We start from the raw sequence: 24415 nt of genomic DNA on the forward strand, positions 1-24415 counted from the left end.
CCTTACGCCATCGCCGCCTGAGGTTGAAGGGAGCAAAAAAAGCTGCAGCTCCCCAGGACAGGGCGTCGAGCCCAAACCGGACCCCTCCCAGGCACGGCGGCTGCGTTCCCTCGGAGCAATTCACCCCGGGAGAGCGGGATGGCTCCCGGGAACGCAGCCCCTGCCTGCGGCAGCGCAGATCACCGGGGCAGGGCTGCCCTTACCCCCATCCCAGAAATTAGGTGTTGACCTGAGAAGAAAAAGTGAGCACACTATTGCTGCCTGCTTCCTTCTGAGCAAACCCCGCACAGCCCGGCTCCGCGTCTTGGGAGCCAAAGCAGGCAGGAACAGCCCTGCCTGCCTGCCTGCAGGTCCCAGACCCAGCGCAGAGCAGCGCGTTTCGGCAGCCAGCGCGGCGCGGAGCAGCTTTGCCGGGGAGGAGGGTGTTTGCACCCTCAGCCTTTCCTAGGCACAAGTGATTCCTTAGCTCAAAGCCTGCCTGGATCCTGCCCCCGCTGAGCCAAAACCGTGCCGAAAGTCCGGCTGGAGGAGGGGAGCAGCGCACCCCAAAACAATTCTTCCACGAGAGCCTCCACGAGAGCCTCCATCCTGGGGGAAAGGGGGAATTTTGGCTCTTGCACAGCTCGTGCCCAGGGAGCTGAGTGTCTCCTTCAGCTGGAGGAGACAACCTGGGGGGGGGGGAATGGCTTTCCAGAAACCGCTGAGAAAAGGGGGGGGAGACCTTTTCCTTTGGGAGAAGCAAAGCTCTGGTGCTGTTGGGCTACGTGGATCTGGACCTGCTAAAGGGCCAGTTTCCAGGTAATGGGAATGAATACCTGGAGGGTAAAGGATAAGGAGCGTGGGGAGCCTTTCTGGCTGGGGGTCCTGCGCCCCTTCTCTGCCAGCCCTGGCCTCTGTCCTCACCGGGAGCAGCGGCTGTACTCAGAAACAGACATTTGTGGCAGCAGGCTGGCGTCGCTGCCTGCTGACAACCGGGTTGGGTACAAAACCATAATTGAAAGTTACAATAACCTTTATAATATAGCAATATATTTCATAGTTAAAATAAACTATTATGCTTTCCCCTATTGTTAAAAAAGAAGCGAGCAGTACAGAGGCAAGATGCAAACCCAGGTCGAAGCTCCTTAAGTCTGGACAGAAACGTCTGTGAGTCTGCAGAGAGGACGTGGTATTTTTCTGGCGTTTCTAGGACGGTTCCTCGCAGGCAGCGCAGGGAGGAGGTTTGTGGAGCAAAAAAAAAAAAGAACCAAGGCTGTGCCAAAAATGAGACTGGCTGTGGCTAGGTGGGTCCTGGAGGGGCTTCGGGGTTCAGCCCCATTGGTGTGTGGGGTCGGATGCTTCCCAGCTGCGGGAGGGCGGCATCTCTTTGGGATTATAACTCTGCGTCGCAGTTTTGTTCTTGTGCTTTTCCTCCACCTCGGTCGCTGGTCCCAGTTCTTCTCTCCACTTGTGCCCGATGCCCTTCGGGGCCGCAGGCTCCAAAATGACATTCTTAGGTGTGTAGACAGCACCGGCTGGGGAGCATTTACTGGAGCTGTTTACCGGAGCTCTGCCAGCTGCTGCCACGAAGGGAAACTCCAGCTCGAGCTGCCACGTTCCCCTGGGCGTGAGGCGGGGGCTGCCGCCGGCACCGAGGCTGCTCCGCTGCTGGGGACCGAGAGCCGCTTGTAGGGAGCAGGGCGGCAGCTCCAGGCAGGCACCCTGGGCCCAGAGCCCCCCAGCACCGAGGGATGCCATGGACTGGGCCATGCTGGGGTGCTGGGGGCTCCCCCCCCATGCCTGTGGCATCGGGGTGGCTCCCCAGTCCCAGCAGCGGGGCTGGGTGGGGGTTAGTCCCGGTGCTGGCTTCGGTGGGGTCCGGTGAGCCCGGTGCTCGGGGCAGTGGGGCTACCGGCACTGGTGTTGAAGCACTGGCAGGGGTGCAGGTGGAATATGGGGGTGTGGGAGGAGGTGGGGTGTGGGGAGCAGGGTGGGGGCTGCAGGGTGCATGGGATGCAGGGGGTGGGATGGGGGGTGCAGGGGCGCGCAGGACGCAGGGTGAAAGGCGCAGGGTGCGGAGCCAGGGCCGCGAGGTCTCGGGCAGAGGGGTTGTTTGGGGTGCGGGTTGTGCAGGGGTGAGGCTGGAGGATGCAGGGGGTGGGGTGCGAGGTGCAGAGATCGCACCGCCCCAGCCCAGCTCCTGTCAGCCCTTGGTGAAATCCTGCCGAAGCAGCGGCTCTGCCCCAAAACAAACATCTCTTGCACCAGTTGCCATCCCGAAGCTCTCACCACTGGTCCTTCACGCCCCTCCGGCGCCTCAGGGCCCAGCAAGCTGACAGTGCCTGGTCTCGTCTTAGTCTGATTTCCCAGATTTGATCATTAGCCTGTAAGGCGGCATCAACTCTCGAGCATCAACACTTCCTCCGGCTCTCTGACGCTCTAGGATACATCTCTGCACCTCACCCCCTGCACAGCCCCATCGCACGCAGCACTTTGTTCCTGCCCGAACCCCAGGAGAGGCGTGGAATTGTTTTTTTCTCTGCTGGCTGCCCGCAGGCCAGTGGAGCCACCACGTTTCAGGCTCATTCTCAGAATTTGCAACCTTTTCTCCATTGCCACGCTGGAAACCTCCTCACCGAGCTGGGCAGAAGCTCGTCCTGCCGGGGAGGTAGGGCTGAGGGTCACCTGTAGGCACACAGGGAGCAGCAGCAGGGGCTAAGAATAGACCTTGGGGGGCTGCCAAGGCAGCGACGCTCTCCCAGCCATCCTGCCCACCCTGCAATTACACTAATGACAAGAGCTTGGAAGAGGGGAAGAGCAGCTCGTTCCCAGAAGCCGAGTATCTCCTGCCCGCTGAGGACCAGAAAAGGCTGGCAGCGAGCGCCGTGCGTCTCCTTTCCTCCCTGAATGCCATGGGAACAACCGTGGCTCGCTACCCTGCTACCGACGGGCTCAACGCAACCACTTCTGCAGCACCAGGAGCTCATTCTGCAGCGCTCCTGCTGTCACCTTGCAGCCTTCCTCCTCCTCCTCCTCCTCCTCCTGCCACTGGCTGGGACCGGCAGGGGGGAGCGCTCCTCGCTAGCTACTGCTTGTTTTCTATGTACGTTTAATTGCAGGGCACAAGGAGTAAACCACCTACCACCAGCAGCAAGTGGAGTTTTGCACAGAAATTCCTCGGCATCGGGCTGATACGTCCCTGCCTACGTGCGCACAAAATCCAGCGTTATTTATGGAAGGGAAAGAGTTACAAAGGAGATTACAGGCTGAGTATACCTGGAGTAACACAGTGACTTTGATTACAATTACTGACACTGCTGGGTGAGGTGTAATTAATATCGCGGAGTAATTACATGGTTACTTCATCTGTTTAAAAATATATAAATAGCCTCTGCTGAGTTTTCATTGAAAGCAGCAAACACCAGCCCCAAAGCTGGAGCCCGGCAGCAGCGCGCAGGGCTCCATGCAAGGACCTGGCAGAGCCCGAACACGACCCCGGGGCAGAACTGGGGAGGAAAAAGGGGGAAATGGTGAAAACAGACTAGAAAATGGCTGGTTCCAGAAGTAGCCAGGTGGTGCAAGGGGACCTCAGGAAGCTGAATGCCGACAAAAAAAGAAAGCAAAAGCATGAGGGGCTGCACTTTGGCAGGCACAGGCGGTGGGTAATACCGAGTGCCGGCGCCGGCCGGTGCTGCTGATCCCCACCGAACCCAGCAGAAGCGGCCCGAAGGCAACGGGCTTTGTTTTAAACAGATGAAGCGCCTGCCCCCGCTACTACATCACTTGCCAGCGAGCTCCCGCTCGACCTCGGTGGATTCGGCGCTGCCGGCTGGGCTCGAGCGTGGACGTTCCCGCGGCGAGCGGAGGCGGTTGTAGCTGATGGGGTTTTTCATCCGGCAGTTTTGAGGCCGTTGCAAAGAGCCTGCTGGCTTCCCAAAATGCTGGGGATGTGAGCACCGGGAGACCACCCCCCCTGCGCCCGGGCTGGCCCGCCAGCCCCGTCACCGGCCATCGCCGCGTCGGCTGGGGGCAGCTCAGCCCGGCCCCGCATCCCCGCACGCTTGAGGCACTGCTTTCCCGGCTCTGGCGCGTGTCTCCAGGCAGAATATGACACCGAGGACCAGAAAGAAGAAGCATCCCTTGTTCTGCCCCGGGCAGAAAACACTCACAGCTCCGGAGAACCCCCCCGGGGGAGGTTACGGCCAGACACTGTCACCCACCCGGCAATGTGAGGAGGGGGGGGTCGTGTGGGTCCTGGTAAGGAGATGGGATGGAGCGTGGGCAGCGTAGGTCAGAGCCTGTGCAAGAAACCACCACGTTGGCATCTGCCCAGCGGGGCTTTGCGATGGTGAGAGGGGCAGGGGGCGAGGGGAGCACCCCGGCCCCCCGGCGGGGTCCACGCAGGGGAGGAAAACTCTCCTTCTGGTGTCTCCGTTGCTTCAGTGCTTCTGACTTGTTGGTTTTGTTTTCAAATGTGAAGACCTGAGATTGAGCGTGGGTTTTCTGTCCGCCACCGGACGCCGCGGCGCAGGCTCGCCCGAGGCGTCGCCTCCCGTCCCCTTCCTTCACCACGTGTAGAGGCACCTGAATGGGGATGCGATTCCCGATACCAAGGCGTTGGCAAAGCTCCGAGCATCGCTCGGCACTGCTGGTCCCACCAGCTCCGGCCGAAGGGTCCTGCGGCGGTTCGAGGACCAGAAGAAAGTCCATGGAGACCTCGGGACCTACGTGGAAACGCTTCCCCTGTCCGTGGGGGGCTGAGGGGCTGCGTTTTAGCAGCTGCTTGAGCTCGTGTAAGGGGTGGGGAAGGAGGTGGAGCTGACCCCGATGGGGCTCTCGGAGAGAGGAGTTTGGGGGGTGCCCACCGGCACGCCAACCCCCCGCGCCTCCAGGACGGCGGCGAGCAGGCGCTGCTGCTGCTGGCGCAGCATGTCGGCCATCAGCAGGGGCAGGGAGTTGAAGCTGGCGCTGAGCTGCTCCAGCTTGGACTCCAGGCTGCTGATCTGCTTCTCCAGGTCTTCGCTGCGGTCGTTGAGCTCGGTGATGAGGTCGTACATCACGTTCTGCATCTGAGGAGGGGACAGAGGGGACAGCGGAGGGGTTAGTGCCGCTGCCGCTGGCAGAGCCGAGCCCTTTAACCCCTTTCTGTGAGCAAAGCCAAAGAGCTGCCCCATCTCAGCCCTCTCCGGGAGCTCACGGGACACTGTGACCACGGCTTAGCTCACCCAGGGACATTAAAATGAGGAAATCCTGCCTCCACGCAGGCGGAGGGGAAAGGGGCGGCTGACTCTGTGCTGCCAAGACATGGTACCCCCAGCTGGGGCTGCAAAATGGGGTGCAGGGAGCAAAGACCTTTTCTGGAAGCAGGGTGACCCCCCACCAGCCCCTGGCTTGTGTCTGTGTTTCTCTCCCGGCCTTGCAAGGGCAGCCACCCCCCGGCAGCTATTCCCAGCTGACATCCATGGAGCCGGAGCATCCTGCGGTCAGCCAGGTCCACTTTAGTTTTTCCAAGTGAAGAGAAACACTCGGGCAGCCTGGCCGAGCCGAGAGGTCGCCGCGGGGACTTGCCTTCGAGAGGTCAACCAGGGTGTTGGCTTGGTCACTCAGCTTCCTCTGCTCCATCTTCACGCTCCGCAACCTGGGGAGGAGGAAAGAGCGACGCGGCTGCACCCCCTCCCCAATTACAAACCGCAGCTGGAGACCCGTCTGCGTCCCAGGCAATGGGAAATTGTCCCCACGCCCCTACCAGGGGCAGAACCACGATTCCCCCATGGCTGGGGCTCAGCATCCCCCCTCCCAGCACCCCTGCCCAGTGCGCAGCCCCTTACTGGTGAATGGCTTGTAGGAATTTCCTCTGATGCTTCCTGACTTTAGCGTGGTCGATCTTCTTCAGCAGCTTGGTGTGCTTATAGATGAGCCACGTTTCCCGCAGGACGTTGGCTGCCGCGTTCTTGATCTGCAGGAGGAGAGTCGGCTGCGGGTCACCGGCTGCGCCGGCACACGGGATTTCACGGAGACACCGGCCTGGCTCTGCTGTGAGCTGACGGTTCGTGAGCGGGTGCTGCAAGAGCACTTGACTCGCCCCAGCTGGAGCGAGGCGCTCGGCTCCGCTCCCACACTCCTGCACCTTTGCAAGGGATCACAGGCAGCTCCAACGGGAGGACGGGCAGGCAGAGCTGCCCGCACCGAGCCGTGGGGCTCAGCTCCCGGTGCACCCGCATCCCCATCCTACCCTGCGCCGATGCTCCGCCACCGGGCTCCTCACCCACACACGAGGCTGTACCCTAAACCCCCCCCAAAAAAAAGAAGTGAAAATCCCGAAGTTTTTCTCAATTCCTGCATCCATCTGCTGCTCTTGGCAGGTCCCGGGGCTGGGCTGCCGGCACGAGGACGCGGTTTCCGCAGGCTCCCTGGCTAAACCGCAGCTCTGCTGCTCACTCCAAGATGAATTGGCCGCTGTCTGCCTGGCACGGAGCCCACGGATCCATATCCAGGGGTGCGGGGCTGACCGGCTGTTTGCTCTCCCAGCCTGGCCACGCCAAGGCCGCCCCCAACCATCCCCGAGGCATCGGGGTTCCTGCCAGCACACGGCTCTGCCCGGGGCTCTGCTCTCTGGGGCGAAGCGGGGTGCCCCGGCCGCATCGCGGCGCAGGGAGGGCACCCTTCCACGGGCTGCACCGACGCTCACGTTGCCACCACCCCCGACATAAAATATCACTCCTGCTGCCGGTGTGCGGAGCCCGGCGCTATCGGGTTGCTGACGCTTTGCCGTGACGAGGCTGCTGAGACCAGAGTCCTCCCCGCAGCCCCCGCATGTGCTGGGGATGTGACGCCAGACCCCGGCACGACCAGTGCCCCCGCGGACCCCCGCCACAGCCACGGCCTCCGGGTCCCTCTTCAGGGATGGAAACTGCAGGAGCCTCACAGCGCGGCTCTCGTCTGCAGCGAGGCACTGAATCACCGAAATCCAGTTGTCTTCCTGACACCGAGCTAAGTGAGATCACGCTCTGCAAGAGGAGGGAGTCTGTATCCTCCCAGGGGGAAAAAAAAAAAACAAAACAGGCTTTTCCTCTTGGGGGTGTGGCTGAGCATCCTGCATCACCTAAATCCCTGACACAGAGCTGGGCCTGTTTGCTTCTACCGTAACGCTTGCGCCTGCGCTTGCACCCAAGGTGCTCAGACACGGTCTGCCGCGGGACCCGCACCCAGAGGTGCCGACACTTGGGCCACAACAACCCCCAGCAGCGCTACAGGCCTGGGGAGGAGTGGCTGGAGAGCTGCCAGTCAGAGAGGGACCTGGGGGGATTGGTAATGAGCCAGCAGTGTGCCCAGGGGGCCAAGAAGGCCAATGGCATCCTGGCTTGTACCAGCACCAGCGTGGCCAGCAGGGACAGGGAAGGGATGTGACCCCTGGGCTCGGCACTGGGGAGGCCGCCCCTCGATGAGTGGGTTCAGTTTTGGGCCCCTCACTCCAAAAAGGCCATTGAATGACTCGAGCGTGTCCAGAGAAGGGCAACGGAGCTGGTGCAGGGTCTGGAGCACAGGTCTGATGGGGAGCGGCTGAGGGAACTGGGGGGGTTTAGTGTGGAGAAGAGGAGGCTGAGGGGAGACCTCCTGGCCCTCTGCAACTCCCTGAAAGGAGGGTGCAGAGAGGGGGGAGGAGTCTCTTGAGCCAAGGACCCAGCGGCAGGCCAAGAGGGAATGGCCTCAAGCTGCGCCAGGGCAGGGTCAGACTGGCTCTTAGGAAGGATTTCTTTGCAGAAGGGGCTGTTGGGCGTTGGAATGGGCTGCCCAGGGCAGGGGGGGAGTCCCCATCCCTGGAGGGGTTGAAGAGTCGGGTTGAGCCAGCGCTGAGGGATCTGGTGGAGTTGGGAACGGTCAGGGTGAGGTTCATGGTGGGACTGGAGGAGCCTCAAGGGCTTTTCCAACCCAGATGATTCTGGGATTCTGTGACACCTTCCTCCCACCGTAGAACCCCGCATCCCCAGCTCCCACCACGCAGCCCGGCCCCCGACGGCACCTCACCCGCTTCGTCAGCTGCGTGTCCATCATGAAGTTGTGGACGTGCTTCTCAGCTTTGGTGAGCTCCAGCTTCCTGGCCACCACAGCCACCACCAGCGCCGTGCAGCCAGCACCCTGCGCAGGGACATTGGTCGGGGGAAGAGTTTGTCACCCTCCAGCAACCTCGTACAACAGCAACCCCGTAATTAACTAAAGCTCCATAACCCCCACCCACATTATCCTAATGAGGAGATATCACAGAGCCTGGGTGTCCTTGAGTGGCTGATGATGTTTTGGATGATTAACAGGAGAGGCCTGGGCTGTTTTACGAGGTCAGTGGCGTCTGTCAGATCCCCGTTAGATCCCCGGCACCCGTTAGACACGGCCAGGATAAGCCCTGTGACACCGGGAGCCCCTGAGAGGGGCCCGGGGTGGGAGAGCGGTGGGGAAGCACCGGGCAACCTGGGGGAGAGGGGGGAGGGGGTCCCCTGAATCGGAACCCCCTGAACCACCCCGGCTCCCAACAGCGACAGCTGGGACCTCGCTTATCCCGGCGATTAGGGCCGGATCCACGCGGTCGCCGTCATCTCCGGCGCGTATTTGTCTTTTGGAAAGCAAAGGTGCCAAGCCTCCGCTCCCTGCGGTGCTCCTGCACTCTGCCTGCTGCTGCCCGTACCAGATGAGCCGCTCCCCCCTCCCGGCACTCTGGCAGAGGCCCACGATCCTGGCAAACGTTCCTTAATTTATTAAAGAGTCATTAATTAACATCATGCTCTCAGCCGAATCCTTTAGCATCCCCGAAGGTCCCGCTGCGTGTGCTCTCGGCTCCCACCGCTCCTCTCTTCCCGGTGCTGTGGGGCTCAGGGAGCCCAGGGGAGCCCCCCACCATCCTGGGGGTCCCCATGCCCGGCACGGGAGGGGCTGTGCTGCTGGATGGGTGCCGGGGAGGGGGGGGCACGCTTTGCTGGCTGGTTTCTCAGTTCAAAGTAACCACTGGCTGGGGCGTGGGGGGGAGTCTGGGAGCCCACGGCACCAGGACCCCCTCAGCGAGCTGCTGGGAAACGCCGCAGCCCCCCCGTAAGGGATTTTCTCCCTCGCTTGGCTCCTACCAACAGCATCAGCCTCGCTGGCGCCCAACCTCATACGAGACAGATCAAAGGCTTGCAGATAATATAAAATTAACACCCGACGGCTCTCACGGGGCACAGAGCGGCAGAGCTGAGCCCGAATGCTGCTGCCAGGCAGCAGCTGGGAAGGGGGGTCGGCTCCATCCCCATGGCCTGGGGCTGAGGGGTGCTGGGTGCTGGGGTGGATCCGTGGAGGAGCCACGACCGCAGGGCCCCCGGCCGCTGCTTCGGCCGCCCCGGCTGGAGAACGCTGCAAGCTGGGACATGTCACGGGCGCCTTGGAGCAGGTACGGGGGGACGGTGACCTTTTAGCCACGAGGAAACGAAGCGGCGGCAGAGCGGTGATGCCGGCGGGAGCGCGGGGGGGTGGAGGGCTCCCAGCTGGTCCTGGCTCTCAGTGGGAGCATTTGGGATCGCTCCGGGCGATGGAAGCCAGGTGGTGTGAACAGGGACGGCCAGGGGATGCTCGGGGGCCCCTCTGCTCCCTGGGGACACCCCTGATCCCGCCGAGGCCCAGCTCCCCCCTCCCTTGCTGAACGCGGGTCCAAAGGCACCCGGAATTCACCAGCGGGGACCGGCCGGTGTCCCACCCTGCGCCCTGCGGGACTGCAGCACCCTCCAGGCACACCCAGCCTGCACCATCACCTCCTCCACCACACCGCCACGTCCTGCTGATTACCACGCTTACAATAATTGCAATCACAGCTCTATCACCTTCCAGGCCGCGAGACCTCGGGGCTGAAGCCGTTACGCCTCATGCATGGACAAGCCAACCAGGAAGGGGATCCCTATAAAATCCAGTAGCCCGGTTGCCACGACGGGGACGGGCAGAGCCCACGGGATGGGCAACCGGCTCGGCACGGCCCTTACCATGATGCCGGTGAGCAGGCAGACACCTTTCCCGCAGTAGGTGTGCGGGACCATGTCGCCGTAGCCGATGGAGAGGAAGGTGATGGAGATGAGCCACATGGCACCCAGGAAGTTGCTGGTTACATCCTGCTGGTCGTGGTACCTGCCAAGGAGACACGGGCATCAGTGTCATGGCAGGGGACCGGGACGGCCGCGGGGAGCAGTGGGGGCTCCCCTGGCACGAGGCTGTGCTGTGCAACAGGGAGTAGGGATTAATAACGCGGCAGGATGCCCCATTGCAGCAGCGGTTGCGCAATTTCTGGCGCAGGAAAACCCACATGGACAAAATCAGAGCGAAAACTCAACGGAAAGGGCTTCTGCTTTCAGTCAGACCTGTCACCACATCCCGGTCCCGCCGCCTGCGTCCCCGGTGCCACGTGGCACGGCAGAGCGAGCCGGCTGATGGGAGAAACAGCTGCGGCTCTGCAAAGCCCCCGACCGCGCCAGCTCGCCACCGGCATCCTCCTCCGCATCCCCCCCGCTGCCGCAGCTCGGGCTGAGCCCGCTTCCCCCTGCACCGCCCCGGGGACGGATCCTGCCAAGGCTCCGGCATGCGCTTGGCTCTCGGACAGCGCGGGGGAACGGCTCACACGCTCGAGATGAAGCACACGTGGAGCGGCCGCAGCTTCGGGGGGGTGCTGCAAAGTTTCTGTGGCCGTGTCCCTGCTGAGCTGCGAGGTCAGCGGCCGCGCTGGCCGGCCCGGCAGCCGGCTGTGGCTCTTCCGGCAAACACGCAACCGGAGGCCCCGGCTGCCTCTGGCTCCCCAGGGCCGGTGCGAGCCCGGGGATGCGTCCCGGGGGATACAGCGCTGGCTCCCGGTGATGGAGCCGGGACTGGCCCAGCCCGCAGCGGGACTCAGCCCTGAGCCCTGGGGTGGGCAGGGACAGGCAGCACCTTCGCCCCACCACAGCAGGATGGTCACCCTCCTGCCTGCACGCATCCCTCTCCCCGGCAGGCTTCTCCCAGCCTCCTCATGAAATCATTAAAGGGAAACCAGATGGAGCTTTTGGCAATCCCCCCCGGTTCATCTCAGCTCCTCGCTCCCTGAGCAGTTGGGTTTGCTCCTCTTCCAAAATGTTTTTCCCCCCAACTAACTGGAGACTCAGATGAGATTCCGGTGCACGAGAAAGTGCCCTTGGCCACGGCGAAAGCCGCTGCCGCACTCTGGGCAGGACTGGCCAGGGGAGCCAGAGCCCATCACAGCGGTCACGGCAGGGCTCCCCAAAATCCCGGCAGCCTCACGCACCCCCATCCCAACCAGTGTGTTCCCCTGGGAAAGGCTGAGCCCAGCCCGTGCACAGGATCTGAGCTCTCGAGCCGCGGGGATGACCCTGGGAGCATCGTGCTGGGCGAGGGGGTTACGGCACCGCCGGACAGACGGACGTTTTCTATTCTGAGAAGCACTTTGAGCAGAAGCAGCTGATAAACAGGAGGGGCTGGCACATGCCGCAGCTGGCGCGGGCAGGAAGAGGGGCTGTCGCAATCGCTTAGACCCCAGCGCCGGTTCCCATCGCCCCCTCACCTGCCTGCCCCCACTGCGTGTGGCCAGCGGGGCTACCGCCAGCATCGCCCCGGTGCCACGCCAGCGCCGAGCGGAGCATCACCACGCCGGGGACGCTGCGGCAGCGCCGGCTGGGCCGAACACACCCCCCTCGGCATGGGCAGCGCTGCCGGGGAGCTCCAGGCCGGCTGCACCCTCACCCCGGGGAGCAGGGCTGGCTGCACGTGCACGAACACGTGCGAGCACACGTGCGCGCCGTCGGCGGGCAGGGCCGGCAGCGCTGCCGGCACCGCAGGCAGCTCTGCGTGGCGGCCGGGCGAGCGGGCGAGGTTGCTAAGCGACTCGCTGCCTTCGGAGAGCTGTGGCCCCCCCGCCGGGGTGGGCACGGGAGGATGCCCGGCAGCGATGCTGCGCCCGCGGGCACCGGAGCAGCCCACGGTGCCACGGGGACGTGCCACGGTCACGTCACCCCAGCGCCGGGGTCTTGGAGTGGCACAACCATCTCCGAGCCACCCGGCCCCAGCAGCGATGGTCCCACAAGCCACAACAAACTGGTTTCCAGCGCTGGTGCAGCAACCGCAACCTCCCATCAGTGAGGACACGTCCTGGGTGGCCCTTGCGGGAGCTGTGTGGCACCCAGGGCCGGTGCATCCCTTGGGGACGGGGCATGTCCCAGGGGTCACGCACACCCTGGGTCAGCGCATCCCCACCCCACCCAGGACCACCCCCCCGGGTTCGCATCTGCCGCTCTGTAGACAGAAGGAGGTGGAGGCAGCTGCGGTGCCGGTGATCTGCAGCGCCTCGTCTGCGTCATTTCTTTCTTTTTTTTTTTTTTTAATCGCTAATGGTTCTTTATTTACATCATGTTTTCCAGCCTAAGCCCCCCAGGTGCAGAACCAACCCCCTGCGCATCCCCTGGGAGCCTGTCCGCCCGCTCCCCGTTTAGAAGGCGCAAATAAAAATCTCCCAAACACAATTAAGCAGCGCACGACTATCCAGCACATCCTGAGAGCATCATTAAGGGAGGCAGGAAGGCAAACACAGCCTGTAAAAGCTTGTAAAATCTTAGCGCACCGCTCTGCTCCGCTGCCACGGTACTTAAAGCTGCTCTAATGCCCCTTCACGGGGTGACCGGTGTGATGGGCCCCACCCTGGGGAAGAGGAGGGGTGGCCTTCCTCCCGCCTCGCAAGCACTCAGAAGCAAGCTGGGTGTCCCAGGGGACCCCGGTGATCCCTCACACCTCAGTTCTGAGAACGGCATGGAACGGCCACAACAACTTAAAAGGGATTTTGTGCGATTTCGCCAGCCCACGGACACCAGATCGTCTTGTGTTGGGCACTTCCCTTCAGACCAGCCCAGGCTCCAAGAGCCCTCCGGGACAATTAGTCGTGTTTTGACGGCAGCGCGGCGTCGAGCTCGGCCTCCTGGGGACAGGGACGGCCTCGCGCTGGCACAGGACACCCTGCGGGGACCTGCCCTCCCTGCCCTGGGATGGACGCGTGCCACCGTGGCTGGGGAGAAACCCCCCCAGCACAGCGCTGGGATGGACTGGGGGTGCTCCACCGCAGCCCCCCAGTTCCCCTCGGGGGTGCCGGCGTGTCCCCGAGACGGAGGTGCAGCCGTACCCACCGGGGCCGGTCTCCACAGCAACCCCCGTGCCAAGCACGCCGCTGCCGGTGTGATGCCATCCGGCAGCGGGTTTGTCACCGCCGTGTTGTCATGGCAGTCGCTCGCAGCGACGCCAGAGCCCGAGCCAAGCGCTGCCACTCGCCAGCCTCCGGCCTCTCCCCCTGCACGGCCCCCCCACTTCCCCTCCAGCTTCCGCTGCTCCCCGCGTCCCCCCCGACTCCCTGCCGGGGCTCCCGGGCCAGCTGGCACCGCACACCGTCCCCTCGCACGGGGACACTGCCTGTCCCCAGGCACTGCGCTGCGAGGACAGGGCTGTCCCTGCCTCTACCTCCTGCCCAGCAGGTGACAGCCGAGTCCCCAGATCTCCACATCCCTCCCACGACACGCTGGGACAATCGCAGCTCCGCTGAGCGCCCCCGAACCGCCGCCACGGCCCCAACCCCTCTCACCTCTCGCACACCCGGACCGTCCACGCCGCGATGATCCAGAGGGAAATGCTGAAGACCAGCAGCACCGTCCCGGGGCAGATGGTCATGAGAGTCTTCATGACGAAGCGGGTGTTGAAGTTGATCTTGTTGAGCGCCCCGATGCTGCGCGAGGAGGCGTCGGTGAAGAGCTTGCTGTGCAGCAGCATCACCCGAGCGATCAGGTAGAGGCGCAGGAACATGGGGATGGACAAGATGATGTCCACGTCCGCCTCTGCCCGAGAAGGCGTGTAGGAGAAAGCCAGGCGGGCTGTCCAGAAAAATTTGTACTCCCCAGGGATGGGGTGTATGGCACAAACCAGCATCTCCAGGCTGATGTAGAGGATGCGCTCGTACGTCATCGCTATCCGCCAGTCGTCGGCTCCGTTGTCGATCACAAAGAGCTACCGGGAGGCAAAACCACAGAGTTACCGGTGGCCCCGTTCAATCCTGCCCCACCAGCACCCCGCCACGGGCAGGGGGTGGAACCCACAGCAGAGCCCTGCGGAGCTGGGGATGGCTTCGGCCAGGAGGGCTGGTTGGATGAGGAAGGAAAAGGTGGGAATGAGCCTTCGCCATCCCCTCCGCCGCTCCGCCTGCGTGTTCAGGGGATGGTTACGGCGCTGGGGCCACCCCAGAAAGCTTCAGGGTGCCCGGCCTCGAGCACAGGCCCAGACACAGCACGGGGACAGCTCGTTCCCTCACAGTGGCTGGCAGGAGTCCACCTCCTGGCCCAGGGCACGGAGACAGGCGAGCCGTGGTGCCGCCAAGCACCGGCACGAGCCACCCCACCCCCTTTGCTCCTGCTGGCGCTGCACCGGTGTCACCAACAGCCACCACGCCCCGAGTGCCAGCGCGACTTTTGGTAAAGGAACACCACAGCCAGAGCACCCGGCCGCTGGCAGCGATGGGATCTGGTTGTCATGGCAACCGCCGGTTCATCCGGGGTACCAGCTCCTCTCCCACCGCCGGTGACAGAGTCGGGGTCTCTGCAGGAGCTGGGGGGACGCCAGCTCGGCCTGGCCAGACCCCTGGGGGTCACCCACCCCATCCTGCCTCGGCGGGTCCATCCCAAGGCCGCCACTGGCTCATCCCCGGTGCAACGGGGACACCGGTGTCACCTACAGCAGCGGGGACGCCCTCGGGGCCTCTCCGCAAGCAGCGCTTGGCAAAGACACGGCTGGGAAGGGATCCAAGGGGGACGTGGCAGCTGGCACTACTGTCACCGGCGTGTCCTCGACCCTGCAAAGCGCAGAGTGGCACCGGCTTGTCCGGGGGACCAGGAGCTCTTGCGGCCGCTCCAGCCCGGGCGGTGGGTGGGAGCACGGCCCCGGCTGGCGTCGCGCCTGGGAACAACCCTCCCGCTGCGCCAGAGGCCCCGGTGCACCTGCGCCAGCCGCCTCGCCGGCACGGCACGACACACAGGGCTCTCCCCGGGGACGGCAAGAGCCGCCGGGACTGACTCACGGAGCGGCCGTCCCCGGCCACCTCCCTTTCTGTTTGGAAAGCTCCGCTCCTTTTAGCTGCTTTGTTTGAGAAATTGTTTATAAAAATGCTCCAAGCTGTCAAGGGAGATCCTCAGGCATTTAGCAAGCTGACAGCCCATTCCTTCCTGGAAAAGGGTGTTAAAAATAAACAAATTAGCAAGAGGAAAAAGGCAGGGAGCCTTTTGACTGCGTGTGGGGTGTTTGCAAAGGGCCAGGTCAGGGAAGGGAAGGAGCAACGGGGGGGATTCGGGCAGGTTCCCCCTGCGCCAGCCCCTCTCAGCCCTGCACCTGCGGTGCATTGCTGCGGGTTTCCATGGAAACCCCAGCGCAGTCCAGCGGTACCCGACAGGGCATCCCCAGCATCCCCAGTACCGGCTCCGGCAGGGGAAGGAGCGAGCGTGTTGGTCACCCCAGCTCCGGACAAGCGAAGCACAATGAAAGCAGCTGAGAAGCTGCGTGGGGGGAAAAATCTTCACCTAATTAAATGCACAAAGAACCCGGGGCACCCCGAGAGCAGGGGGAGGCTGTGCACCCCCCCCCAAACCTCCCCCGGTTGGAGCTGGCAGCCTCGCCAGCACCGCACCCCAGCACCCGCCGTGGCCATAGACGTGGCGCTGGTGGGGGACGGCCCGTTCCGCAGCACCCCGGGGCACCCACAGGCCCTGCCCCGGGGTGCACCACAGAGACATCCCCCGGCACCGAGCTCCGGGTGCCACCGGCGGCGGGTCAGGCCCTGCCCGTGGGCGCAGGGAGGGCGAGGACCCGGTGGCGCTGCTGGCAGCTCCCTGCACAGGCTCAGCCTAACGAGTGACACGCAATTAGCAGCAGCTCCGGGCCTTGCAGCAGAAAGCGGAGCTGGGAGGCTGGGGTGGGGGACGGGAGGATCTTGCTCACCTCCAGCCCTGGCTGGTGGGCAACGGGCACAGGGACACCGTGGGGACCCGCCGCGGTCCCAGCCCACTGGGTGACAGCGGGTGTAGGCAGGCGGGGAGGGGACAGGAGCTGGACCCAGGACCCCAGGCACAGCGATGCCCCAGCCCTGGAGAAACCGAGGCACAGGGAGGGCTGCAAATGTCCTGGAGGACTTGGCAATTAACACAATTAATACTGAGGGAAGAGGCTGAAGCTGCTGCCGAGTCTTTCCCGGAGGCCGGGGAGGTCTGGCAGTGCCACGGCAGGGCGAGCGCAGCCCCCCCTTAGGCAAGAGGGACGAGAAGCTGAGGATTTACAGCTCTGTCAGCGCCGCTTCCATCCCCGGCCGGATTATCAGCAATCCCTTCACAAGCACCAAGGAGATAATAGGGCGATCAGCGGCCAGCCCGGCTTTGTCTGGAGCAAATCAAGTCAAACCGATCTCATTTTCTTCCCTGCCAGCGGAACCAGCGCAGCCGGATCGCGGCGCGATTCAGCGCCCGCGGCGGCACAGTGCGTGCGCTCGGGGAGCGGGACCCGCGGCGGGGACGGCAGCGGGGATTTTGGGGTGGGGGGGGGAGAGGCGGGAAGGGCTCACGGCGTTTGGGTGGACGCTGCGTTTGCACAACCCAAGAACAACAAGTGGAGGAAGCCAGCGAGTGTCGGGGCACGGCCCGCCCAGCTGACCCCAGCCGCTGCCACCCCAGGGTAAATATTATTCCAGCAAAAACCAGAGCTCTCAAATATTTGCTTTGAGCAACCCACCGGCGGGCTCGGTCCCTGTGCAGGCAGGAGGGGTGGCTCCCGGGAAGGTCCCTTGCAGGCAGGAGGCAGGCAGGGAGTGGGGTGCCTTCCTCCAGCCCCCCCGGCCAGCAAAGCTGCCCCGTCCCCCAGCCTCAAGCGGGACGAGGTGGGATTTTTGGTGCACCAAAACACCAGGTACTCAGGGCCGGGGGCTTCAGTGTCCCATCCTGAGATGTTCCTTCTCCTGCCCAGTGATTCATTCTTCCCATCCCCAAAACACGCCGGCATTGTGCCGAAGCCGGATCCCGCGGGAAGCGCAGCCTTCCTGGAGCAAACTGGGAGCCCTTTCATTTCCCAGCAACGCCGGGGCCGTCAGGGAGGAAGAGAGTGGGCAGCCCTGATTAGGAAAGGATTTTCACAGCTTTCCTTGGCACCTCCCCTGGTCCGAGCCCTTCCTGGCTGAGCCTCCCCCAGCCGCCAGCAGCTCTGCCGGGCACCCCGTACCCCGGCCAGACCCCTCGCTGTCCCCCGAGACCCCTCAGTGCCCCCCGAGACCCCAGCAAGGAGGGAGGTTGTGAGCTCGGGTACCGCATCGCACCGGGGTGCCTGGTGAACCCTGCAGCTCGCCCCAGCCGCCCGCCCTGGCAGCCCCGAGCTCGACGCCGGCGTCACCGGGACCTACCTGCACCTCCCGCGTGTGGTAGGCGATGATGAGGCCCAGGAGGATGACGGTGGAGAGGCTGATAAGGCATTTCAGGGCCAGGGAGAACATGGAGTCCTGCAAGGCGAGAGCAGGGCGGGGGTTAGGGGGGGACGTGGCCACGGGACCCTGCCCGTGCTGGCCGCGATGCCGGAGAGATGCTTCCCCTCCCCACACCGGCACTTCGGCTGTCCCAGCTCCGAGGGCGCCGCCGGCACCGCGGGCAGGAGCGGCCCTTTCTCCAAAACGTTTTTTTTAAATCTGATTCTGTCAAGTGTAATTACCAGCCTCCCCTCGCTGGGAGGTGTGATGCCGGTGCCCTGGCCGCATCCGGCGTGAGCCCAGTATTATGGCAGCCTAATGGATGGTCTTATTAGATCCTCCTGCTAATTCGCTGTGTGTAAATTAAACCAGCTCCTGATTCACTGGTGGCCAAAGCGGCCACTCCCCAGGACCTCACCGGGAAGAGCAGGATTCACCGTCCCCTCCCCACGGACAACCCCCCCAGACCCCATTTCAGTCACCAGCAAGCTCACGCTGCCACGGCCACAATCCAGCCCTGCCGGTGCTGGAGCACCCGCCGAGCACCAAGGTGTCACCCCCAAACCAACCTGTCCTGCCACCGCACCCATCCCGCACCTCCACCCCACCCTCAGCGCGCCGAGACCTGGCACGCTCACGGCACCCTGAGAGAGGCCCAGCACGCTCACGGCACGCCGAGACCCGGCGTGCTGACGGCACACCCCGCCCATCCTTCGCTCCTCGGTGCCTTCAGCCTCGCTCCTCTCCCTCTCCCCGGTGTTCCCCATCCCCGCCGGGGTATTTAAACGTGGAGAAGGGACTATTTGCCGCGGAGGCGGTGGCGCATTGTTAACGACTTGGCTCCGGCCGCGCAATTGTGTGAATATAATGGCTGGTGCTGAGAGAAGTGCCGGGGACCAAACAACGGCTATTAATAGGCAAACTCCGGGGCAGGGCTCGTGCCAAGGCTGCTCCGGCCAGACCCTTCCCGGGGGCACTAATCCTGTCCAAAGCATGGGGACCCACCGGCCCTCCCGGCAAGCGTTATTGGCAAAGGCTGCCACACACTCACCGCGTTTACCGATGGCTCCTGCCAGTGCTGGGTCCAGAGGGACCCGGCAGGAAGAGCCGCTGCTGGATCCCACGCTCGCAGCAAACAACGGCGGGTGGGGGGGGCTCGGCTGAGCTGCGGCGACGCCTCGGCACCCCCGGCACGCACCTTCCCCGTGCCACGCAGGTGGCAGGATGCTTCACCCCAGCCACGCTGCGCCGGCTGCTCGTGGCTCTGGGAAGCAGCCGTGGCATCCCAGAGGCAGGAGAGGCCCCGTCCTGCCTGCGCTCGAGGGACAGGCAGCGAGCAGGCAAAACCCAGCCACCGCATCCTCGCTTGCCGCCTCAGCCCCGGCACCCTCCGGCCTGGGGAGCACGCGGTGGCGCGGGGCCGAGCTGGAGCCAGGCCAGGGCCGGCAGCACCGACATCCCCGTCCGCACAACAGCTGCCGGCCCCGGCCCCAGACGCTCCTTCGGTCACGGCCGCGTTCCTGCCGGCAAGCTCTGGTTTCCCACCAGGGGCTGCCGGGGGGGATTTGTAAACCGTCGTCCGCTGCCGCAGCTCCGGCCAAGGGCCCTGGGGAGGGCAGGAGCCGGGGAGTCCCCCCGCACCCTGCGGTTGTCGGCAGGAGCATCGCGGCGAGCGGCAGGCGCCGGGGCAGGGGTCGGGGCGGCGGGTGGGCGGCTGCACGGCGGCAGCGCTGACTCACGGGGTCTTCCCCGGCTGACACAGCAGCTCGGCGTGCCGGGGCCGGCGAGCGTGGCAGCGGCGCTGCTGGCCACCCAGCCAGGGCCACCGGTCCCCCCCTGGCACCAGGCAGGAGGGCCCAGGGAGCCCGGTGAGGGCGACCGCGGCTCAACAGGTTGTGGGTGCAGGTGGGGGACGGCGCTTCGGCCTTGCTCCTGCCCAAGGGCAGCGGGAACTGCCGGGGAAGAGGCTCCGGCAGCGAAGTGAAGCGTCCTCCTCCCTCGGTGGGGGAGCCAGGGAGGTGGCTCGGCACCGAAGCACTCCCTGGCCAGAGCAGAGGGAACCGCTGCCGGCAGCCCCCGTGCTCCAACCGATGCCGGCAGCTGCGGGCAGCCAGGGCTTGGGAGCCCCCCGCCGCCAGCCGGGCACCTCTGTGGGGAGGCAGTGGGGTCCCCTGCACCCATGGGACCCCCAGCCGTGTCCCTCCCTCCCTCCCTCCACCTGCTCCAGCTCCGTCGCCTCCTCCACCCGCGCCTCCCTCCTCACCGCCTGCGCTGGATAATGGCAGGAAGCGATGAGCAGCCCCTTCCCATCCCGCTCCTTCCCCTGCACCGGCGGCACCGTGGCACAGGGACCCCCGCCGGCTGCCCCCCAGCCCCCCCAGCAGCACCGTCCCGCTGACGCCCATGGGTGCCATGCACGCCCTGTCGGCGCGGGTGCCGATGCCTTCCCCTCTCTGGATAAGTATAAATAACATGACAGATGTCTATACAAAGAGTTATTCATATCGCTGCCAACCAGCGCAGCCCAGGAGCAGGAGCTGGAAGGGGCGTGGGGGGAGAATTATAAATAAAAGACACCGTCCTGCAAAAAAAAAAATGAAAAAAAAATGGAAGAAAGGGGTGTGGAGGCGGAGGAGGACGGAGCGGGGACTCCGCCGCGCCACCGAGGGCACGGCACCTCGAGGAGCGCCCGCGATGGGCACCGCAGACCCTGGTGGGTCGGTGCCGGGCGCCGCCGGCACATGGGGCAGCTCCGCCGGGACCAGGCGCGACGCCCGCCCCAGCACACGCCGCCCCGGCGCCCCCCAGCCCGGCGCTCCCCCCGTCCGACACCTGCGGCTGCAGCGTCCCCCCGTAAGGCCCCGAGGGCCGCCCCGTCGGTCCCCAACCAGCCTGGACGGCCCCATCCCACACCAGATGGGGCAAACGGCTCCGCATTGATCCCGGGGGACGTTATCTGGGGCAAACGGCTCCGCGCTCGACCCACCGGGCACCGTCCGGCGTGGCTGGGCCCCACGCCCGCCCCCCAGCCCCGCGGGTACCTTGGAGTAGAGCCCCCAGGAGAGCTCGGTCTCGATGACCATGACGACGATGCCGAACATGCCGAAGATGAGCGCGTAGTCGCTGAGGCGCTTCCTCTTCTCGAAGAGCGCCCGGCGGTGCCCCAGCCGGTAGCCGATGTTCTGCGCCTTGCGCTTGGGCCCCTTGGCGAAGGCGGCGGGGGCCGGGCGAGCGGGCGGGCGGTCGGGGCGACGGGCGGCGGGCGCGTGGTTGTCCTCGCGCGAGACGACGATCTCGGGGGGTCCGCCGGCCCCGAAAAGCTGTAAGGGCTGAGCCTCCGGTTCGGCCTCGATGAGGTTCCGGCGGGATGCGCTGAGGCGGCTGAGGGGCTTCATCACCCCCCCGCTGTACTTGCAGGAGCTCATGGCGATCTCGGTGAAGGGGTTGCTGTCCCGCCGGTGAACCAACGGGCTGGGCTGCCGGTGTTTGCCGCTCCCCGCCCCGGAGCCCGCCGGGTGGTCGCCGAGGTTGAGCTGGCTGCCGTGGCGGGAGGAAGGGTGGAGGGCGGCGGGGGCGGCGGGAGGAGGAGGAGGGGCCCGTAACGACCCGGGCGAGGAGTGCAACAGGCTGTGCTGGAGCGGCGGCAGCGCGGCGGGAGGCGGCGGTGACCGTTCATCCCCCGGTAAGGGGCAGGGACACCGACCGTCCTCCTCCAGGTCCCCCACGCCCGAATCGTGGAGATGCCCCGATGTCTCCATAACGGCGGGACCGGCGCCGCTTTACCGGGCACCGGTTCCGCTTTACCGGCCACCGGCCCCGCACGCTGGATCATGAATGGGCGCCGCCGCTGCTGCCGAGCGCTCGCCGCCGCCGCCGCCCCCGCCGCCGCCGCCGCCGCCGCCGCCGCCGTCGCTGGCCCGGCCCCGCCGCGCCATTGGCCGCGCCGGGGCTCCCCGCAGGCTGACATCATCCCCGCCCGCTCCCCGCTTCGTATCCCCCCCCCCTACACACACACACACACGCCCCGCGCCCCCGGTTCCTGCGTCTCTGCGGGGTCGTTCGGGACTTGTAGTCCGCCGGGGTGCACCGGCGCCGGTACCGGCGCCGGTGCACCCCGGCGGACTACAAGTCCCGAACGACCCCGCAGCGGTTCCAACCCCCCCATCGGGTTTCCCCCCTCGACAGCTGCGGGTCCCCGGAGGGAAGCAAACCGCCCCGGAGCGCGGGGGGGGGGACACCGGGCATCCCCCCCACCCGTTATATAAAACCCCGTAATCCCCTTATGGAAACTGGAGATTACGGGCAGAAACTGGAGCGGGTGCTCCCGCGCTGGGGGGGGGTGGTGGTGGTGTGTGTCCCCCCCCCGTCACCACAACACCCCAGGGATGTCCCCAAGGGGGGATCAGAGACCGCAGCGATGGGGTGTGGGGGGATAAAACCTTAATCCCTGTTCCCAAACTCACATCCCCCCTCTCAACACACCCTCCGGCCCCCCCCCAGGGCTCCCCCCCCCCCCCAGCTGTGCCCAGCTGCTGTGGGAGAGGAGCGGGTATTAGGGCAGGAGCTTGGGCAGCGGATAATCCGCAGGGAATTGGCCGCTGGAAGCTTATTAAAATAACCACGAAGCACCCAGCTGGTGACCCCCCCCCTCCCACCCCGCCCGGGGTGGTTGGGAATTAAACTGCACCTCTGCCCCCCCCAACCCTACTAAAGCTGGGGACCCCCCACAGGGGGTGGGGGCGCAGCCAGAGGGGCATCACCTGTGCCCCCCAGCCCTGTGTCCCCCTCCTCGTGTCCCCCAGCTCCACGTGAAGGTGTTCCCCCCCCCCCAAAAGGGAAATGAGACACAGACCCGGGGTGGCTGCGATTCTCCGTGTCAGAGCTTTATTTGCAGGCCGGCACGAGGCAGGAGGGGGGATGCCGTGGGGCCAGGGGGGGTGACACAGTCCCCAAACCCCATCGGAGGGTCGCCGGGCTATAGCCGGCCACGGAGCCACCGCAGCAGCGTCTCCAGCTGCTCGTCCAGGGCCACCTCGTCCCCGTCGTTGGTGATCACCCAGTCGAAGGCCACTCCCTGGTCCAGGCCGCACTCGGACTCGGCGTCATCCACCCCTGGGTGAGGCCCCCAAGGGGGGTCAGGATCTGTCTGTCCGTCCGTCCCCCCCCTCTGAGTCCCCCCTCTGGAGTTGGGGGGTTTTAGCTAAAACCTCCGGCCCCCGCAGCCAGGGGACGGCGGTGGCAGCGGCAGAGCCGTGCCATGGGGCAGCCGCGGTGCCGGGGAAGCAGCGCTCGTTCCCTCGCTTACCGGCGACGAAGACCCAGTTCCTCCTCTTCCTCGTCTCCTCGGTGGCCGCCACCCGCACGGTCCGCACCGCGTCCCCGTAGACGTCCCGGAACCACTCGACGTCCGAGAGGCGCCGCGTGTCGCTCACCACCTGCGCCGAGGCTCACGTCAGCGCCCGCCCCGCGCCCCCCTGCGCCCCCCGCGCTCCCCCCCGGCCGCTCACCCACACCGGCTGCGCCGCTCCCTGCACCGCCGCCCTGCAGAAGAACCCGGGGTCGGCGCGGCGCTTCTCCTCGCCCCAGCGGATCATGTCCTGCCGGTACGTCTCCTTGTAGGCGCTGGCGTCCAGGAGCCGCTGGAAGTCCAGGCCGTGCTCCTGCAGGGAGAGGGGGGTCAGCGGGCACAGCCCGTGCCGGGGGACGGCGTGGCACGGCACAGCTTGGTGCAGCACGCCACGACTCAGCACAGCACAGTGTGGTGCGGCACGGCGCGGTACGGCACGGCACGGCGTGAGGTGGTGCAGCGTGGCACAGTTCGGCACAGCGTGGTGCAGCGTGGCAGAGCTCGGCACGGTGTGGCACAGCGTGGCGTGGCTCAGCGTGGCATGACACAGCACAGTGAGGCACAGCGTGGCACAGCTTGGCACGGCACAGTGTGGCACAACTTGGCATGGTGTGGCACAGCGTGGTGTGGCATGGCACAGCTTGGCACGACGTGGTGCAGCACGGCACAGCTCGGTATGACACAGCGTGGCGCAGCTCGCCACGGTGTGGCACAGTGTGGCACGGCTCGGCGTGGCCCAGCGTGGTGCGGCATGGCACAGCTCAGCACGGTCTGGCACAGCGTGGAACGCACAGCGTGGCCCGGCACAGCACAGCACAGCGTGGTATGGCCCAACGTGGCCCAGCGAGGCCCAGTGTGGCCCAGTGTGGCTCTGCAAGGCCCAGCTTGGCCCAGAGTGGCCCAGTGTGGCACAGTGTGGCTCTACAAGGCCCGGCATGGCCCAGCGAGGCCCAGCGTGGCACAGCGTGGCACGGCGTGGCTTTGTGTGGCCCAGTGTGGCACAGTGTGGCTCAGCGTGGCACGGTGTGGCTCTGTGTGGTCCAACGTGGCCCAGCGTGGCATGGTGTGGCTCTGTGTGGCCCAGCGTGGCCCGGCGTGGCTCTGTGTGGCCCGGCGTGGCGTGACACGGCGCGGCACGGCCGGGCGCGGCGTACCTGGGCGTACTGCTCCTTGAGGGGCCCGGAGAGGCGCAGGACGATGCAGACGTCGGGGCCCAGCCTGCGGGAGAGAACTCAGCGGGACGGCCCCGGCCCCGGCTCCACCCAGCCCGGCCTCCCGGCCCCGCCCCTCCCGGTACCGGCTCCGGAGCTCCTCGGCCACGAAGTCCTTCCCCGACTTCCTCTTCCCGCTCAACAGCAGCAGCGCGCGCGGCGCCGCCATCCGCCCGCCGGGCCCCGCCCCCGGACACGCCCCCGGCCGCTCTGGCCCCGCCCCCGCCCGCCCCCCCGCGGACGCAGAGTGGTACGACCCGAAGGGGGCGGGGCGAGGCGCCGCTGACTCCGCCCCCCCGCGGGGCTCCCGCCTCCCCGCGCCCCCTGCAGGGCGGGGCCGGCACAGCGCGGGGGGGCGGG

At 65.7% G+C, this 24415-nt stretch overlaps 2 protein-coding genes across 5 annotated transcripts; both read right to left on the bottom strand.

Annotated features, from left to right (window-relative positions):
- Positions 1–1012: 1012 nt before the first annotated feature.
- Positions 1013–21391, bottom strand: KCNN3 (potassium calcium-activated channel subfamily N member 3). Of its 4 annotated transcripts, none has more exons than XM_074809645.1 (8): positions 20539–21391; positions 17438–17533; positions 13598–14016; positions 9978–10119; positions 8005–8115; positions 5808–5935; positions 5548–5617; positions 1013–5048 (listed from the first exon to the last, which is right to left on the bottom strand). In XM_074809645.1, exons 1-8 carry the CDS (start codon positions 21253–21255, stop codon positions 4752–4754), a joined length of 1980 nt encoding a protein of 659 aa, XP_074665746.1. In that variant the 5' UTR covers positions 21256–21391; the 3' UTR covers positions 1013–4751. The 4 variants fall into 4 exon arrangements, with proteins under 4 accessions (XP_074665746.1, XP_074665748.1, XP_074665749.1 ...); XM_074809647.1 differs by lacking the exon at positions 20539–21391 and adding an exon at positions 19761–19778; XM_074809648.1 differs by lacking the exon at positions 20539–21391 and adding an exon at positions 18123–18159.
- Positions 21392–22359: 968 nt separating this feature from the next.
- On the bottom strand, positions 22360–24248 carry PMVK (phosphomevalonate kinase). Its single transcript, XM_074809667.1, has 5 exons — positions 24142–24248; positions 23999–24062; positions 23005–23157; positions 22803–22932; positions 22360–22609 (listed from the first exon to the last, which is right to left on the bottom strand). The coding sequence occupies exons 1-5, from the start codon at positions 24222–24224 to the stop codon at positions 22473–22475; spliced, it is 567 nt and encodes a 188-aa protein (XP_074665768.1). The 5' UTR covers positions 24225–24248; the 3' UTR covers positions 22360–22472.
- Positions 24249–24415: the final 167 nt, after the last annotated feature.

Source organism: Strix aluco, chromosome 30 (genome assembly GCF_031877795.1).
Source record: "Strix aluco isolate bStrAlu1 chromosome 30, bStrAlu1.hap1, whole genome shotgun sequence".
Lineage (NCBI taxonomy): Eukaryota > Metazoa > Chordata > Aves > Strigiformes > Strigidae > Strix > Strix aluco.

Bases quoted from the DNA above. Each gene is read 5' to 3' on its own strand.
- KCNN3 (XM_074809645.1), bottom strand. From the start codon at position 21,255: ATGGAGACATCGGGGCATCTCCACGATTCGGGCGTGGGGGACCTGGAG. The intron at 17,534-20,538 runs GTACCCGCGGGG...CTCGCCTTGCAG, and splicing joins CCTGGGGGCTCTACTCCAAG to GACTCCATGTTCTCCCTGGC. The intron at 5,049-5,547 runs GCAAGTCCCCGC...TCCCCTCCTCAG, and splicing joins CCCTGGTTGACCTCTCGAAG to ATGCAGAACGTGATGTACGA.
- PMVK (XM_074809667.1), bottom strand. From the start codon at position 24,224: ATGGCGGCGCCGCGCGCGCTGCTGCTGTTGAGCGGGAAGAGGAAGTCG. The intron at 22,933-23,004 runs GTGAGCGGCCGG...GCCTCGGCGCAG, and splicing joins GAGCGGCGCAGCCGGTGTGG to GTGGTGAGCGACACGCGGCG. The intron at 22,610-22,802 runs GTAAGCGAGGGA...GGCCTCACCCAG, and splicing joins GAACTGGGTCTTCGTCGCCG to GGGTGGATGACGCCGAGTCC.